The sequence below is a fragment of the Oryctolagus cuniculus genome, chromosome 16 (genome assembly GCF_051225735.1).
Source record: "Oryctolagus cuniculus isolate XC-2025 breed Fujian yellow rabbit chromosome 16, ASM5122573v1, whole genome shotgun sequence".
NCBI lineage: Eukaryota > Metazoa > Chordata > Mammalia > Lagomorpha > Leporidae > Oryctolagus > Oryctolagus cuniculus.
The window spans coordinates 2,163,901-2,178,006 of NC_142882.1; the positions used below are offsets into that span (position 1 = coordinate 2,163,901).

Below are 14,106 nucleotides of genomic sequence, written 5' to 3' on the forward strand. Positions count from 1 at the left end.
CTGAAGGGGGGGGGAGCGCAGCACCGGCGGGAGGGCCCGGGGCAGGGCAGGTGGGCGGGGCGCAGTGGCGCAGGGCCGTGGGGTGCAGCGGGAAGAGCCGGGCCTGCTGGGTGCCCACGTCTGTTCCTGAGAAGGCGTGTTCACTTCCCTTGAAGCCAGAGGTGCCGCTGGCGCTGTGCCCTGGTGGGCGGGGGGCACCGGGGGGCTCTGGGACCAGCCCTCCCCACCTCTGCTGCGCGTGCGCTCTGTCCGCCGGCGGCACAGGCCCAGCGCTCCGTGCCCTCCTCCGGGCCTCGGCACTCCGCCGCATCGCAGCCCCGGGCCTGTTTGGTGCCTCAGTCTCGTGGGGGCGGCGACAGCCACGCTGCTCCCAGCTCTTTGGCCTGGCACTGGGCAGCAGGAAGCAGAGGCGTTGGACGAGGCCTGTCAATCATGAGTGACAGCTGTGTCACGGTGAGCCTCTGGCTAGTGATCACTGAGCCCGGGCCTTCCTGGGGTCTGCGCGGGGCCCGCCCACTGGGGGCTCCTGTGTCCCCTGACAAGAGCTGTGTCAGTCCCACGGTGGGGACCCGTCCTGTGTGACCCGGTCCTGAGGGAGGCCGCGGGGGCACAGCCACCCTCCCGGAATGTGATGTAGGTCGCTTCCAGTCTCGGGGACCCTGGTGGTCCTGAGGCTCAGTCAGCTGAGGGTCCCGGGGTGGGTGAGGGGCGGGAGAAGGGAGCAGCCCCCACCCCAGGCTGCTGCTGAGCCGCGGCGGGGCGGGACCAGACCAGTCCGGGCAGGCGGCAGGGCCCAGTGCCCGTCCCTGCAGCCCAGGGGGAGAGCGCTCAGCCAGCACCGCGCCCGCGCCCTGCTTCCCAGCGGCGGCCCCTGTCGGCCCCTTTGTGTCCCAGCCACGCCGTAAGCCTCTTCGGGGCGGGAGCCGGCGATGGCCACGGTCACTCAGACCTGGCCACACGCGGTGCGCCCTGGTTCCGACACCCGGGACCTCGCTCTGGGCTCCACGTCGGAGGCCATTTTGCCTGGGTTTGATGATCACATCCGTGGTCTAGCCTGGGCATGCCCCCCTTTCCAGTGTCCAGGCCTTCAAACAGACACCCGGCCCTGTGGATCTCGGGACTGGATCCCGTGAGAAGTGGAGCCCCCGCTGCCCACGCCAGCACGGAGGTCGGCCAGCCGGGCAGTTGGTCCTTGACCCCGCCCCGGCCCGCAGGTCCTGGCCTGCTGCCTCCCCTTCTCAGCATCCGGTTCGTGAGCGACTGGGGCCGCCCTCCCCCAGAGGGCGTGCAGCCGTGGGCCTGGGGCCGCTCTGCCGAGGAGGGAGACTCCCGCCTGCTGGGAGCGGGGGTACGGCCCGTCTGGCCCCATCCGGGTGTAGGGTTGGGGACTCAAGGAGCCGGACGCCCTCCTGTGTAGGCCCGAGGCTTGGCTGCCCCATGGCCCTGTCCTCTGTCCACTGGGAGCCAGCGTGGCTGTGACCACGTGTGAGGGAACGGGCGGGCCTGGGCCATGACTCCTGGCTCACAGGAACACGTGGACCGCAGGACCGGCCTGGTTTAGCCGAGAGAGGGGCGGAAGGACACGGCAGTGCGGGAGGGAGCTCCTGGTCCTCTCGTGGAGACCCGTGCTCAGGGTCGGGTCCCCCTGCATTCGTGGGGTGGGTTCCGCATTGCGTGGGTGGCCGCGGCGTGCTGAGAACCCTCTCTCCCTGGCGCGGCCCACGGCGCGCTGTGCTTCGTCTCGGGGTGTGCGCGTGCCCACGGCGCGCTGTGCTGCGTCTCGGGGCGTGCTGGCGTCTCGGGGCATGCGCGTGCCCACAGCGCGCTGTGCGGCGTCTTGGGATGTGCACGTGCCCACGGCGCGCTGTGCGGGCATCTCGGGGCGTGCGCGTGCCCAAGGCGCGCTGTGCGGGCATCTCGGGGCGTGCGCGTGCCCACGGCGCGCTGTGCGGGCATCTCGGGGCGTGCTGGCGTCTCGGGGCGTGCGCGTGCCCTGCTTCCTTCCCCTGCGCAGTCTCTGGAGGGGGAGGGGCCCTGGCCGGCGTCGGCCGCAGCTGCCCTGCTGGGGGACCCAGTGCAGGTGCTGGCTGAGCCCGGCCAAGCCCTTAGGCACGTCTGGTTCATGATTACATTGGCGCCGGTGACGCTGACAGGGGCTCTTGGAGGTGCTCCGTGCAGCAGGTGTCTGGGGGGCGCCCACCCTGAACCAGGCAGGAGTTCTCTGGGGGCTGGAGAGAGAGCCCGCAGCCTGGGGGAGCCCAGCCCGCTGTGCGTGAGAGCAGGCCTGGGCGGGGGCTGGCAGGTGACCTGGGTTCTGTGGGTCACAGACCCTCCCTGGGGGGGCTGGCAGGTGACCTGGGTTCTGTGGGGCACGGACCCTCCCTGGGGGGGGGGCTGGCAGGTGACCTGGGTTCTGTGGGGCACGGACCCTCCCTGGGGGGGGGGCTGGCAGGTGACCTGGGTTCTGTGGGGCACAGACCCTCCCTGGGGGGGGGGCTGGCAGGTGACCTGGGTTCTGTGGAGCACAGACTCTCCCTGGGGGGTGCTGGCAGGTGACCTGGGTTCTGTGGGGCACGGACCCTCCCTGGGGGGGCTGGCAGGTGACCTGGGTTCTGTGGAGCACAGACTCTCCCTGGGGGGTGCTGGCAGTGACCTGGGTTCTGTGGAGCACAGACTCTCCCTGGGGGGTGCTGGCAGGTGACCTGGGTTCTGTGGGGCACGGACCCTCCCTGGGGGGTGCTGGCAGGTGACCTGGGTTCTGTGGGGCACGGACCCTCCCTGGGGGTGCTGGCAGGTGACCTGGGTTCTGTGGGGCACGGACCCTCCCTGGGGGGGCTGGCAGGTGACCTGGGTTCTGTGGAGCACAGACTCTCCCTGGGGGGGGGGGGCTGGCAGTGACCTGGGTTCTGTGGGGCACAGACTCTCCCTGGGGGGCTGGCAGGTGACCTGGGTTCTGTGGGGCACGGACCCTCCCTGGGGGGGCGCTGGCAGGTGACCTGGGTTCTGTGGGGCACGGACCCTCCCTGGGGGGGTGGGGCTGGCAGGTGACCTGGGTTCTGTGGGGCACGGACCCTCCCTGGGGGGGCGCTGGCAGGTGACCAGGGTTCTGTGGAGCACAGACCCTCCCTGGGGGGGCTGGCAGGTGACCTGGGTTCTGTGGGTCACAGACCCTCCCTGGGGGGGCTGGCAGGTGACCTGGGTCCTGTGGGGCACGGACCCTCCCTGGGGGGGGGCTGGCAGGTGACCTGGGTTCTGTGGGGCACGGACCCTCCCTGGGGGGGGGCTGGCAGGTGACCTGGGTTCTGTGGGGCACGGACCCTCCTTGGGGGGGGGCTGGCAGGTGACCTGGGTTCTGTGGGGCACGGACCCTCCCTGGGGGGGGGCTGGCAGGTGACCTGGGTTCTGTGGGGTACAGACCCTCCCTGGGTGGGGCTGGCAGGTGACCTGGGTTCTGTGGGGCACGGACCCTCCCTGGGGGGGGTGCTGGCAGGTGACCTGGGTTCTGTGGGGCACAGACCCTCCCTGGGTGGGGCTGGCAGGTGACCAGGGTTCTGTGGGGCACAGACCCTCCCTGGGGGGGGGCTGGCAGGTGACCTGGGTTCTGTGGGGCACGGACCCTCCCTGGGGGGGGGGCTGGCAGGTGACCTGGGTTCTGTGGGGTACAGACCCTCCCTGGGGGGGGGCTGGCAGGTGACCTGGGTTCTGTGGGGCACGGACCCTCCTTGGGGGCTGCTCTGCCCTCAGCCCCGGGTCCCCATCTGTCCCCAGAGGCCCCACCTGCACCACTGGCATCTGCGGCCGCCCCGCCCTGGCCGTTAGAGCAGGGCTGGCACCCACGCTCCAGTGGCCGAGCGCTGAGCCGAGCGAGGCACACAGGGCCCTGGGGGGTGCTCGGGCCTCCCTTCCCCCGTCCCTGATTTCTCCATCAGAAGCGAGTGGCGCAGCCGGACTCGCCCGAGCGCGCCGGGTCTCTGCCACGAGCACCGGTGGGGACGCTGAGCAGGGGCAGGAACTGCGAGCCGTGACGCCCGCAGATCCTGCCACAACCCGAGAGAGCGTGTGTCCCGGGAGGGGCGGGGCGGGGCTGGCGAGAGCCAGCAGGTGCAGGGCTTTCCGTGGGAGCCCCCCCCCCCGCTGTGGGTCGCAGCAGAGCAGCCCCTTGTGGGTCCCCGTGACTCCCTGGCCTCCCGTCTGGTGCCCGCAGCCTGGCTCGGAAGTGCCGGTCGGGCTCCCAGCCTCCCCCTCGGTGCCCCGGTCTCTGCAGAACCCAGAGTCACGCGTGTGCATGTTCCAGCGTGCACCAGCAGCTCTGTTCTGGCCGGCATCGGCCCCGGGAAGGCACCTGCCGGCCGCCAGGCAGGGGGCCAGGGCTGGGCTGGGGGAGCCTGCCTGCGCGTCCCCCGCGTCCCCACGGCCTGTGCAGGTGCTGTTCTTAATGACTTCAGGAAGACAGTTCAGAGCCGCTCAGCACCAATCCCTGAGCCGCTGCTGCTGCTGCTGACGCCAGGGAGGCCACGGCCGGGCCAGGCGCAGCGACACGCACGCCATCTGTGCCCCCGCGTGGCAGCCAGATCGCCACGCCAGCCTCTCTCCTGTGCCGCGCTCCAGTCCATGGAGCAACTTGGACGGGAGTCACTCAGGCGTAAATGCGCCCTCTGGCTGAGCATGGCCACGCCTCTCCTATCCCAGGTCCCTGTCCCCAGGTCAAGCGTGAGGGGCCCAGGCTGCCCTGGGGTGGGGAGACGCCACAGGGAGTCCACGCAGCCTCAGCGCTGGGCACCGGGTTCCGTGCAGCCCCTCGGCTCTGTAAGCATCGCGGCCGCACCGCCCGGCCACGCTCTGGGGAGCGGCCTCTCCTGAGCCTGTTTGTTTGACGGGAGGCTGAGCCGCAGGAGTGGGTGGACAGCCAGGGCCTCCCGGTGTCCAGTACCCGTTCCCCAGGGGAGCCGAGGACTGCACTTGGGCGGGGAGTGTCGGAGCCGAGTGGTGACTGCTCGAAGCTTCTGTACCCTCCCCCCTGCCCCAGCACCCTGTGACCCCCCCAACCAGGGCCTGCCCGGCTGCAGCAGGCAGCCACGCCCACTCGTGTGTGCGGCGTCTGTGGGGGTCCTGCCCCCAGCAGCCAAAGCAGGGTGCAGTGAAGGCCCTGCACGGTGGCAGGGTGCTGGCCCAGCGCTGCGCCTCGCAGCCAGACGCCGCTGCCTGTGCACCCTGGGTGCCGCCCTCGTGCCCCCCACCCCGTGCAGGACGTGGAGGTGCCGTGCCGTCGGGGCAGGGGCTGTGCGGTGCCCGTCCTCGTCACTCCTAGCCCCGCGCTGCCTCCAGGGCAGGGTTTGGTGCCTGCCGTGGTGCCCCAACCCGGTAGGTGGGGAGCCCTGGGCGGCGGTGTTTCTTCTCTCGGTGCCCAGCTGGTCCCTCCACTGCCTCCCCCTCCCTCTCGGTCGCCCTGGGTGCCCGTGGCCTCATGGCAGCGGGGGGGTGGGGTGGACTGGGAGCAGCTGCACCCCAGGCCTGGCTCCGCGTTTCACCCGCTCGTCACTCGGGGGAGGGCCCCGGTCACATCTGCGGGCCACGGGTGGGGGACGTTGGGGTCTCCCTCCCTGGGGGAGGAGCTCCGCTGGCCGGAAGCTGCGGGGCGGGGAGCTTGGGGGGGCGCGGGTCTCAGCGGTCCGTGCGTGCCGCCCGCAGTGCACGTGCCGGAAGGACATGGTGAAGATCTCCATGGACGTCTTCGTGCGCATCCTGCAGCCCGAGCGCTACGAGCTCTGGAAGCAGGGCAAGGACCTCACGGTGCTGGACCACACGCGGCCCACGGCCCTGAGCAGCCCCGAACTCAGCTCCTGGAGCGCCTCCCGGGCCTCGCTGAAGGCCAAGCTGCTCCGCAGGTGAGTGCCCGCCTGCCCGCTTCTCCCCTCCCCTCCCCCCACCTTGCTCACTGCTTCGGGGGCCAAGTGTGCCTCAGGTCCGTGAGAGCGCTGCGTGTTGCCGAGCCGTGGGTCCCCTCGCCGTGACACACACCGTCCAGGGGGCTGGGCCTGGGGCTGTGGTGCGGGGCATTGGATCGGAGCCTCCAGCCCCACGGGGCGGCCACCCGTGTGCCCCCGGGCTGTGGGCCTTGGCCCCTGGGCGGTCAGCGGGGCCTGGGCTGGGGGCATGTGCTGAGGTCGCCCCACCCTGCACCACAGCGTGGTCACTGCCCAGCGCGCGTGGGGAGTCTGTGGCGGGGGCGTGGCCCTGTCCCCTGGAGCCGCCTGGGCCTCCAGGGTCTGACAGGTCCTGGCCACCACAGAGCGGCTTTCGTTCAGGGCCCCGTGGGGGGAGCCCTGGAGTGCGCAGGCCGGGCCGGCTCCCTGCGGCTCTGCTGGCTGGTCTGTCGCCACTGCTCCGCCCTGCTGTGGCGGCTCGAAGGCCACCATGGACGACAGGCGGTGGAGGGACACGGTGCTGGGGCTGCTGTGGGATAGGCGCAGGTCTCTGTGGAATGGCTTGGTGTGGACGCGCTGTGGGCCGTTTCCCCAGCTCCCCGAGCTGTGGCTTCTCCGCCCAAGCCACTGGGTCTCTGGCTGGCTTGTGCTACAGGTGTCGCCGCTGAGGGCTGGAATGGGCGCACTCGCCGATAGCGTCCTCGCTGCTGAGGGGTGGGCGGGCGGGGCACTGGTTTCTGTGAGGCTGCAGCCAGTCTGGAATATTCTGCCCTGACTGTGCGGCCTCATGGTCATCATTCTGCACGTCTGCCACGCCCCCTCGGAGAAGCATGTCCTGTGTCAGTGTGTGTGAGGGCTGTGGGTGTCCTGTGTCAGTGTGTGTGAGGGCTGTGGGTGTCCTGTGTCAGTGTGTGTGAGGACTGTGGGGTGTCCTGTGTCAGTGTGTGTGAGGACTGTGGGGTGTCCTGTGTCAGTGTGTGTGAGGACTGTGGGTGTCCTGTGTCAGTGTGTGTGAGCACTGTGGGGTGTCCTGTGTCAGTGTGTGTGAGGGCTGTGGGGTGTCCTGTGTCAGTGTGTGTGAGGGCTGTGGGGTGTCCTGTATCAGTGTGTGTGAGGACTGTGGGGTGCCCTGTGTCAGTGTCTCTGTGAGGACTGTGGGGTGCCCTGTGTCAGTGTGTGTGAGGGCTGTGGGTGTCCTGTGTCAGTGTGTGTGAGGGCTGTGGGGTGTCCTGTGTCAGTGTGTGTGAGGGCTGTGGGGTGTCCTGTGTCAGTGTGTGTGAGGGCTGTGGGTGTCCTGTGTCAGTGTGTGTGAGGGCTGTGGGTGTCCTGTGTCAGTGTCTCTGTGAGGGCTGTGGGTGTCCTGTGTCAGTGTGTGTGAGGGCTGTGGGGTGTCCTGTGTCAGTGTGTGTGAGGGCTGTGGGTGTCCTGTGTCAGTGTGTGTGAGGGCTGTGGGTGTCCTGTGTCAGTGTGTGTGAGGGCTGTGGGGTGTCCTGTGTCAGTGTGTGTGAGGATGTGGGTGTCCTGTGTCAGTGTGTGTGAGGACTGTGGGTGTCCTGTGTCAGTGTGTGTGAGGGCTGTGGGTGTCCTGTGTCAGTGTGTGTGAGGGCTGTGGGTGTCCTGTGTCAGTGTGTGTGAGGACTGTGGGTGTCCTGTGTCAGTGTGTGTGAGGGCTGTGGGTGTCCTGTGTCAGTGTCTCTGTGAGGGCTGTGGGTGTCCTGTGTCAGTGTGTGTGAGGACTGTGGGGTGTCCTGTGTCAGTGTGTGTGAGGGCTGTGGGTGTCCTGTGTCAGTGTGTGTGAGGGCTGTGGGGTGTCCTGTGTCAGTGTGTGTGAGGGATGTGGGGTGTCCTGTGTCAGTGTGTGTGAGGGCTGTGGGGTGTCCTGTGTCAGTGTGTGTGAGGACTGTGGGGTGTCCTATGTCAGTGTGTGTGAGGGCTGTGGGTGTCCTGTGTCAGTGTGTGTGAAGGCTGTGGGGTGTCCTGTGTCAGTGTGTGTGAGGGCTGTGGGGTGTCCTGTGTCAGTGTTTGTGACAGCTGTGGGGTGTCCTGTGTCAGTGTGTGTGAGGGCTGTGGGGTGTCCTGTGTCAGTGTGTGTGAGGGCTGTGGGGTGCCCTGTGTCAGTGTCTCTGTGAGGACTGTGGGGTGTCCTGTGTCAGTGTGTGTGAGGGCTGTGGGTGTCCTGTGTCAGTGTGTGTGAGGGCTGTGGGGTGTCCTGTGTCAGTGTGTATGAGGACTGTGGGTGTCCTGTGTCAGTGTGTGTGAGGGCTGTGGGGTGTCCTGTGTCAGTGTGTGTGAGGACTGTGGGTGTCCTGTGTCAGTGTGTGTGAGGGCTGTGGGTGTCCTGTGTCAGTGTCTCTGTGAGGGCTGTGGGTGTCCTGTGTCAGTGTGTGAGGACTCTGGGGTGCCCTGTGTCAGTGTCTCTGTGAGGGCTGTGGGGTGTCCTGTGTCAGTGTGTGTGAGGGCTGTGGGTGTCCTGTGTCAGTGTGTGTGAGGGCTGTGGGGTGTCCTGTGTCAGTGTGTGTGAGGGCTGTGGGGTGTCCTGTGTCAGTGTCTCTGTGAGGACTGTGGGGTGTCCTGTGTCAGTGTCTCTGTGAGGACTGTGGGGTGTCCTGTGTCAGTGTGTGAGGACTGTGGGGTGTCCTGTGTCAGTGTCTCTGTGAGGGCTGTGGGTGTCCTGTGTCAGTGTGTGTGAGGGCTGTGGGGTGTCCTGTATCAGTGTGTATGAGGACTGTGGGTGTCCTGTGTCAGTGTGTGTGAGGGCTGTGGGGTGTCCTGTGTCAGTGTGTGTGAGGACTGTGGGTGTCCTGTGTCAGTGTGTGTGAGGGCTGTGGGTGTCCTGTGTCAGTGTCTCTGTGAGGGCTGTGGGAGTCCTGTGTCAGTGTGTGTGACAGCTGTGGGGTGTCCTGTGTCAGTGTGTGTGAGGGCTGTGGGGTGTCCTGTGTCAGTGTGTGTGAGGGCTGTGGGGTGTCCTGTGTCAGTGTGTGTGAGGGCTGTGGGGTGTCCTGTGTCAGTGTGTGTGAGGGCTGTGGGGTGTCCTGTGTCAGTGTTTGTGACGGCTGTGGGGTGTCCTGTGTCAGTGTGTGTGAGGACTGTGGGGTGTCCTGTGTCAGTGTGTATGAGGGCTGTGGGGTGTCCTGTACAATGTGTGTGAGGGCTGTGGGGTGTCCTGTGTCAGTGTGTGTGAGGGCTGTGGGGTGTCCTGTGTCAGTGTGTGTGAGGGCTGTGGGTGTCCTGTGTCAGTGTTTGTGACGGTTGTGGGGTGTCCTGTGTCAGTGTGTGTGAGGGCTGTGGGTGTCCTGTGTCAGTGTGTGTGAGGATGTGGGGTGTCCTGTGTCAGTGTCTCTGTGAGGACTGTGGGGTGTCCTGTGTCAGTGTGTGTGAGGACTGTGGGGTGTCCTGTGTCAGTGTGTGTGAGGACTGTGGGTGTCCTGTGTCAGTGTGTGTGAGCACTGTGGGGTGTCCTGTGTCAGTGTGTGTGAGGGCTGTGGGGTGTCCTGTGTCAGTGTGTGTGAGGGCTGTGGGGTGTCCTGTATCAGTGTGTGTGAGGACTGTGGGGTGCCCTGTGTCAGTGTCTCTGTGAGGACTGTGGGGTGCCCTGTGTCAGTGTGTGTGAGGGCTGTGGGTGTCCTGTGTCAGTGTGTGTGAGGGCTGTGGGGTGTCCTGTGTCAGTGTGTGTGAGGGCTGTGGGGTGTCCTGTGTCAGTGTGTGTGAGGGCTGTGGGTGTCCTGTGTCAGTGTGTGTGAGGGCTGGGGGTGTCCTGTGTCAGTGTCTCTGTGAGGGCTGTGGGTGTCCTGTGTCAGTGTGTGTGAGGGCTGTGGGGTGTCCTGTGTCAGTGTGTGTGAGGGCTGTGCAGTGTTCTGTACAATGTGTGTGAGGACTGTGGGGTGTCCTGTGTCAGTGTGTGTGAGGGCTGTGGGGTGTCCTGTGTCAGTGTGTGTGAGGGATATGGGTATCCTGTGTCAGTGTGTGTGAGGGCTGTGGGTGTCCTGTGTCAGTGTGTGTGAGGGCTGTGGGGTGTCCTGTGTCAGTGTGTGTGAGGATGTGGGGTGTCCTGTGTCAGTGTGTGTGAGGGCTGTGAGTGTCCTGTGTCAGTGTCTCTGTGAGGACTGTGGGGTGTCCTGTGTCAGTGAGTGTGAGGGCTGTGGGGTGTCCTGTGTCAGTGTGTGTGAGGGCTGTGGGTGTCCTGTGTCAGTGTGTGTGAGGGCTGTGGGTGTCCTGTGTCAGTGTTTGTGACGGCTGTGGGGTGTCCTGTGTCAGTGTGTGTGAGGACTGTGGGGTGTTCTGTACAATGTGTGTGAGGGCTGTGGGGTGTCCTGTGTCAGTGTGTGTGAGGGCTGTGGGGTGTCCTGTGTCAGTGTGTGTGAGGGCTGTGGGTGTCCTGTGTCAGTGTCTCTGTGAGGGCTGTGGGTGTCCTGTGTCAGTGTGTGTGAGGGCTGTGGGTGTCCTGTGTCAGTGTGTGTGAGGATGTGGGGTGTCCTGTGTCAGTGTCTCTGTGAGGACTGTGGAGTGTCCTGTGTCAGTGTGTGTGAGGATGTGGGGTGTCCTGTGTCAGTGTCTCTGTGAGGACTGTGGAGTGTCCTGTGTCAGTGTGTGTGAGGGCTGTGGGTGTCCTGTGTCAGTGTGTGTGAGGACTGTGGGGTGTCCTGTGTCAGTGTGTGTGAGGGCTGTGGGGTGTCCTGTGTCAGTGTGTGTGAGGGCTGTGGGGTGCCCTGTGTCAGTGTCTCTGTGAGGATGTGGGGTGTCCTGTGTCAGTGTCTCTGTGAGGACTGTGGGGTGTCCTGTGTCAGTGTCTCTGTGAGGGCTGTGGGTGTCCTGTGTCAGTGAGTGTGAGGGCTGTGGGTGTGCTGTGTCAGTGTGTGTGAGGACTTTGGGGTGTCCTGTGTCAGTGTGTGTGAGGGCTGTGGGTGTCCTGTGTCAGTGAGTGTGAGGGCTGTGGGGTGTCCTGTGTCAGTGTGTGTGAGGGCTGTGCGTGTCCTGTGTCAGTGTCTCTGTGAGGACTGTGGGGTGTCCTGTGTCAGTGAGTGTGAGGGCTGTGGGGTGTCCTGTGTCAGTGTGTGTGAGGGCTGTGGGGTGTCCTGTGTCAGTGTGTGTGAGGGCTGTGGGGTGTCCTGTGTCAGTGTTTGTGACAGCTGTGGGGTGTCCTGTGTCAGTGTGTGTGAGGACTGTGGGGTGTTCTGTACAATGTGTGTGAGGACTGTGGGGTGTCCTGTGTCAGTGTGTGTGAGGGCTGTGGGTGTCCTGTGTCAGTGTGTGTGAGGGCTGTGGGGTGTCCTGTGTCAGTGTGTGTGAGGGATGTGGGGTGTCCTGTGTCAGTGTGTGTGAGGGCTGTGGGGTGTCCTGTGTCAGTGTGTGTGAGGACTGTGGGGTGTCCTATGTCAGTGTGTGTGAGGGCTGTGGGTGTCCTGTGTCAGTGTGTGTGAAGGCTGTGGGGTGTCCTGTGTCAGTGTGTGTGAGGGCTGTGGGGTGTCCTGTGTCAGTGTTTGTGACAGCTGTGGGGTGTCCTGTGTCAGTGTGTGTGAGGGCTGTGGGGTGTCCTGTGTCAGTGTGTGTGAGGGCTGTGGGGTGCCCTGTGTCAGTGTCTCTGTGAGGACTGTGGGGTGTCCTGTGTCAGTGTGTGTGAGGGCTGTGGGTGTCCTGTGTCAGTGTGTGTGAGGGCTGTGGGGTGTCCTGTGTCAGTGTGTATGAGGACTGTGGGTGTCCTGTGTCAGTGTGTGTGAGGGCTGTGGGGTGTCCTGTGTCAGTGTGTGTGAGGACTGTGGGTGTCCTGTGTCAGTGTGTGTGAGGGCTGTGGGTGTCCTGTGTCAGTGTCTCTGTGAGGGCTGTGGGTGTCCTGTGTCAGTGTGTGAGGACTCTGGGGTGCCCTGTGTCAGTGTCTCTGTGAGGGCTGTGGGGTGTCCTGTGTCAGTGTGTGTGAGGGCTGTGGGTGTCCTGTGTCAGTGTGTGTGAGGGCTGTGGGGTGTCCTGTGTCAGTGTGTGTGAGGGCTGTGGGGTGTCCTGTGTCAGTGTCTCTGTGAGGACTGTGGGGTGTCCTGTGTCAGTGTCTCTGTGAGGACTGTGGGGTGTCCTGTGTCAGTGTGTGAGGACTGTGGGGTGTCCTGTGTCAGTGTCTCTGTGAGGGCTGTGGGTGTCCTGTGTCAGTGTGTGTGAGGGCTGTGGGGTGTCCTGTATCAGTGTGTATGAGGACTGTGGGTGTCCTGTGTCAGTGTGTGTGAGGGCTGTGGGGTGTCCTGTGTCAGTGTGTGTGAGGACTGTGGGTGTCCTGTGTCAGTGTGTGTGAGGGCTGTGGGTGTCCTGTGTCAGTGTCTCTGTGAGGGCTGTGGGAGTCCTGTGTCAGTGTGTGTGACAGCTGTGGGGTGTCCTGTGTCAGTGTGTGTGAGGGCTGTGGGGTGTCCTGTGTCAGTGTGTGTGAGGACTGTGGGGTGTCCTGTGTCAGTGTGTATGAGGGCTGTGGGGTGTCCTGTACAATGTGTGTGAGGGCTGTGGGGTGTCCTGTGTCAGTGTGTGTGAGGGCTGTGGGGTGTCCTGTGTCAGTGTGTGTGAGGGCTGTGGGTGTCCTGTGTCAGTGTTTGTGACGGTTGTGGGGTGTCCTGTGTCAGTGTGTGTGAGGGCTGTGGGTGTCCTGTGTCAGTGTGTGTGAGGATGTGGGGTGTCCTGTGTCAGTGTCTCTGTGAGGACTGTGGGGTGTCCTGTGTCAGTGTGTGTGAGGACTGTGGGGTGTCCTGTGTCAGTGTGTGTGAGGGCTGTGGGGTGTCCTGTGTCAGTGTGTGTGAGGGCTGTGGGGTGCCCTGTGTCAGTGTCTCTGTGAGGACTGTGGGGTGTCCTGTGTCAGTGTGTGTGAGGGCTGTGGGTGTCCTGTGTCAGTGTGTGTGAGGGCTGTGGGGTGTCCTGTGTCAGTGTGTATGAGGACTGTGGGTGTCCTGTGTCAGTGTGTGTGAGGGCTGTGGGGTGTCCTGTGTCAGTGTGTGTGAGGACTGTGGGTGTCCTGTGTCAGTGTGTGTGAGGGCTGTGGGTGTCCTGTGTCAGTGTCTCTGTGAGGGCTGTGGGTGTCCTGTGTCAGTGTGTGAGGACTCTGGGGTGCCCTGTGTCAGTGTCTCTGTGAGGGCTGTGGGGTGTCCTGTGTCAGTGTGTGTGAGGGCTGTGGGTGTCCTGTGTCAGTGTGTGTGAGGGCTGTGGGGTGTCCTGTGTCAGTGTGTGTGAGGGCTGTGGGGTGTCCTGTGTCAGTGTCTCTGTGAGGACTGTGGGGTGTCCTGTGTCAGTGTCTCTGTGAGGACTGTGGGGTGTCCTGTGTCAGTGTGTGAGGACTGTGGGGTGTCCTGTGTCAGTGTCTCTGTGAGGGCTGTGGGTGTCCTGTGTCAGTGTGTGTGAGGGCTGTGGGGTGTCCTGTATCAGTGTGTATGAGGACTGTGGGTGTCCTGTGTCAGTGTGTGTGAGGGCTGTGGGGTGTCCTGTGTCAGTGTGTGTGAGGACTGTGGGTGTCCTGTGTCAGTGTGTGTGAGGGCTGTGGGTGTCCTGTGTCAGTGTCTCTGTGAGGGCTGTGGGAGTCCTGTGTCAGTGTGTGTGACAGCTGTGGGGTGTCCTGTGTCAGTGTGTGTGAGGGCTGTGGGGTGTCCTGTGTCAGTGTGTGTGAGGGCTGTGGGGTGTCCTGTGTCAGTGTGTGTGAGGGCTGTGGGGTGTCCTGTGTCAGTGTGTGTGAGGGCTGTGGGGTGTCCTGTGTCAGTGTTTGTGACGGCTGTGGGGTGTCCTGTGTCAGTGTGTGTGAGGACTGTGGGGTGTCCTGTGTCAGTGTGTATGAGGGCTGTGGGGTGTCCTGTACAATGTGTGTGAGGGCTGTGGGGTGTCCTGTGTCAGTGTGTGTGAGGGCTGTGGGGTGTCCTGTGTCAGTGTGTGTGAGGGCTGTGGGTGTCCTGTGTCAGTGTTTGTGACGGTTGTGGGGTGTCCTGTGTCAGTGTGTGTGAGGGCTGTGGGTGTCCTGTGTCAGTGTGTGTGAGGATGTGGGGTGTCCTGTGTCAGTGTCTCTGTGAGGACTGTGGGGTGTCCTGTGTCAGTGTGTGTGAGGACTGTGGGGTGTCCTGTGTCAGTGTGTGTGAGGACTGTGGGTGTCCTGTGTCAGTGTGTGTGAGCACTGTGGGGTGTCCTGTGTCAGTGTGTGTGAGGGCTGTGGGGTGTCCTGTGTCAGTGTGTGTGA

General features: G+C 64.6%; 1 protein-coding gene across 1 annotated transcript in view; it reads left to right on the plus strand.

Moving 5' to 3' along the window:
* The window catches only part of KDM4B (lysine demethylase 4B), a 95,283-nt gene that overhangs the window by 56,172 nt on the left and 25,005 nt on the right, over positions 1–14,106 (plus strand). The window contains 1 exon segment of the mRNA XM_070058683.2: positions 5,689–5,885. Within this exon segment, the coding sequence (XP_069914784.2) occupies positions 5,689–5,885 (197 nt within the window).